Source organism: Dendrobium catenatum, unplaced genomic scaffold (genome assembly GCF_001605985.2).
Source record: "Dendrobium catenatum unplaced genomic scaffold, ASM160598v2 fragScaff_scaffold_1369, whole genome shotgun sequence".
In the NCBI taxonomy this organism is placed as follows: Eukaryota; Viridiplantae; Streptophyta; class Magnoliopsida; order Asparagales; family Orchidaceae; genus Dendrobium; species Dendrobium catenatum.
In genome coordinates, this window is record NW_021319831.1 from 20,626 (window position 1) to 23,190 (window position 2,565).

The 2,565-nt window shown below is 43.0% G+C and overlaps 1 protein-coding gene across 1 annotated transcript in view; it reads right to left on the bottom strand.

The window, feature by feature from the left end:
- The window catches only part of LOC110107354 (protein CHUP1, chloroplastic-like), a 4,384-nt gene extending 3,146 nt beyond the window's left edge, over positions 1-1,238 (bottom strand). Inside the window, exon 1 of the mRNA XM_028699700.1 lies at positions 1,137-1,238. Within this exon, the coding sequence (XP_028555533.1) occupies positions 1,137-1,238 (102 nt within the window). The remainder of the gene's footprint in view (positions 1-1,136) is intronic.
- Positions 1,239-2,565: the final 1,327 nt, after the last annotated feature.

The following is a 2,565-nucleotide window of genomic DNA, read 5'->3' on the forward strand; positions in this document are numbered from 1 at the left end:
AGTTGCTGATAATATCGTCCAGGCTGATATGGACATCGTCCTGGCCGATCAGTACAAATCTCAGAAGATCGGCCAGATCATCGTCCTGAATGCAAACTGGATGATTTAAAATTGGCTTGATCGTCCTGGCCAATCTCACGATCGTCCCGGCCGATCAGTTCAAATCAGAGGAAAATCGTCCAGAGCATCGCCCTGAATTTGAGCTGGCCGTATTTATCGTCCATAAGTAACTAAGGTTTTTGAATAGATCATCCTGGCCGATCCTGTGATCGTCCAGGACGATATGATATTATCAATCATCCTTAATTACTCCATTGATTTCCTGATCAATTAAGGCATAATTTGTAAATATCGTCCAGGCCGATCAATGATCGGCCTGGCCGATTATTAAAAAATACAGAATACCTTAATTGTCTATGACGGCAACTTCTTTCTGTTTTGAGCTTATCGTCCTGGCCGATTCACGTATCGTCCAGGATGATCTGTTAATGATGGCTGCCTTAATTAAGAATCCTTGTTTATATTTCCGTTTTAAGCACGATCGTCAAAGACGATGTAAATATCGTCCTGGCCGATATGAGTAAAAACAGAATTTCTAAGTCTCTCAAGTGTGTGTGTAGGGTTACTTAGCATAAGTCTCTTTGAACATTACAAAGAGTCTCAATAAGAGAAAAAATAAAGTACAGACTGACTCAACCCTAAACCTACGCAATTTTGAACTGGCTTCATTTGTTCGTCCTATCTTCGATTCCTGAAAAGTTAGAAGTAACAGGCAGTCCAAGAGAATCAATAGTGTTTGTCAATCATTAAAACATAAGTCATGAAAATAGATTTGCAACAGGTTAGAGGTGATGACTCTTGAAAGTCTCTCTGTCGGAGAGTTTGTCTTGCATCCCCTTGGGGAAATTCTTCCCTTACCAACTTTCGTAGTTCGTGACGCAGGGCGTTGTGAGGGAGCTTCACAATGTGTGGTTGGACAGAGTCTTCTAGGAGATCAGGGAGAGTGTGAGGCTACCGAGTTGAGGGCGGAGGATGTGTAGAACTTGATGTATCGGCAAGTTCATTATCCTGTCGAGACTGAGGAAGTCTTCTAGGTGGAGGAAGATGAATCTCTGTTCGAATTGAACATCTTCAACCTGTGGTGGATCCTGAGGGAGGAGAATTTCCTCGCATTGTGCCAGTGTTGGTTGCCAATTTTCCTGCAGGAGTTGAAGGATCTCATTCTGAGATTCTTCCATCTTGCGAATTCTCTCGTCTAAAAAAGGTCCCGAGGTCCCTTCTCCGACAGCATTCTGCCTCCGGAAGCATTCTGCCCACTAGGATGAAAAGAGGCAGACATCGGGTGTCTGTGATTCACAGACTGATTTCTGGATTGACGAGAGTTGGAGCGAGAAGTTCCAATGACACGACTGCTGCACCTGTTGACCATCGTAGCAATACTTGAAGTAGTGGGATAGTGCTTCCCACAGACGGCGCCAAACTGTTTCGGGCTAGAATATACGCGGCGGCAGAGCTTACAAATTCATGTCTGAGCGTTGCACGAATATTCAGCACACAAAAAAGAAAATAAAATGAACACCAGGATTTTTACATGGAAAACCCGAAAGAGGGAAAAAACCACGGGGCCACGCCCAGTTGAAAAGTTCCACTAGTGTTTTGTAAATTACAAGAAGCTGATTCGTCCCACAAGTTAGAACAATCAGATTACAATCCGTTTCTTCTAACTTGAAGCAAATTTACAAAGTTCTGCAGAATTCAGGCATCTACCAAAAATCTGGCAGAGTTCCGACGTATTCAGGCGGCGGAGAGAACTTCGGCGGTGGTCGAGGAGGAGATGATTCTCCCTTTCCCCTTTTTCTCTTCTCTTCTCACTTTTTTTTGTTGTCTTGTGAAGAATGAGGGCTCTATTTATAGTTTTTCTGGAGTGGCATGGCTTGGAAATAGGAGTGAGATCAGGGGCAAATAGGGAGTGGTCGAATGGACGGTTGATGTCGAACCCTTCGATCGTGTACCGTTCGTTGGACATTTGAAGGCCTTAGTGATGTCGGAATTCAACGATCTTGGGCTCGTTGGATTCGTCTCGTCGAGCTGTTCGATTTGAGTATAAGCTCGTTAAAATCGGAGATTGTTTGGTAACTCAGATTGTGGTACGAGCTTTCCAACAACACTTCGGGTGCTTGATTTGGGCTCATTTGGTCTCGGATTTAGTTGAATTTGGTGTTGTTGGGTTCGTATTTCTGAGACGCTCAGTTTGACTATAAGCTTGCTGAAATCGGAGTTCGGTTGATCCCGGATTTAATTTTTGAAGTTTTCGGGTTGGGTTTTACCTCGAGATTCGTGCCCGATCAAGATAATTTTTTGAGAATATATCAAGTCTCTTGTTAGTAAGGATGTGAAATGTGCCTTATGATCGGGTGATTTTTCTACAAAGTGACACAATTATATTACGATCATGGCCAAAGCCCATATGTTCCCTAATGATGTTAACCCCTAGAGTAATGAATCATAGAGTATACTTGATAGAAATAAAGCCCTCTGTAAGCTAAGGTGGATTCATATATATTA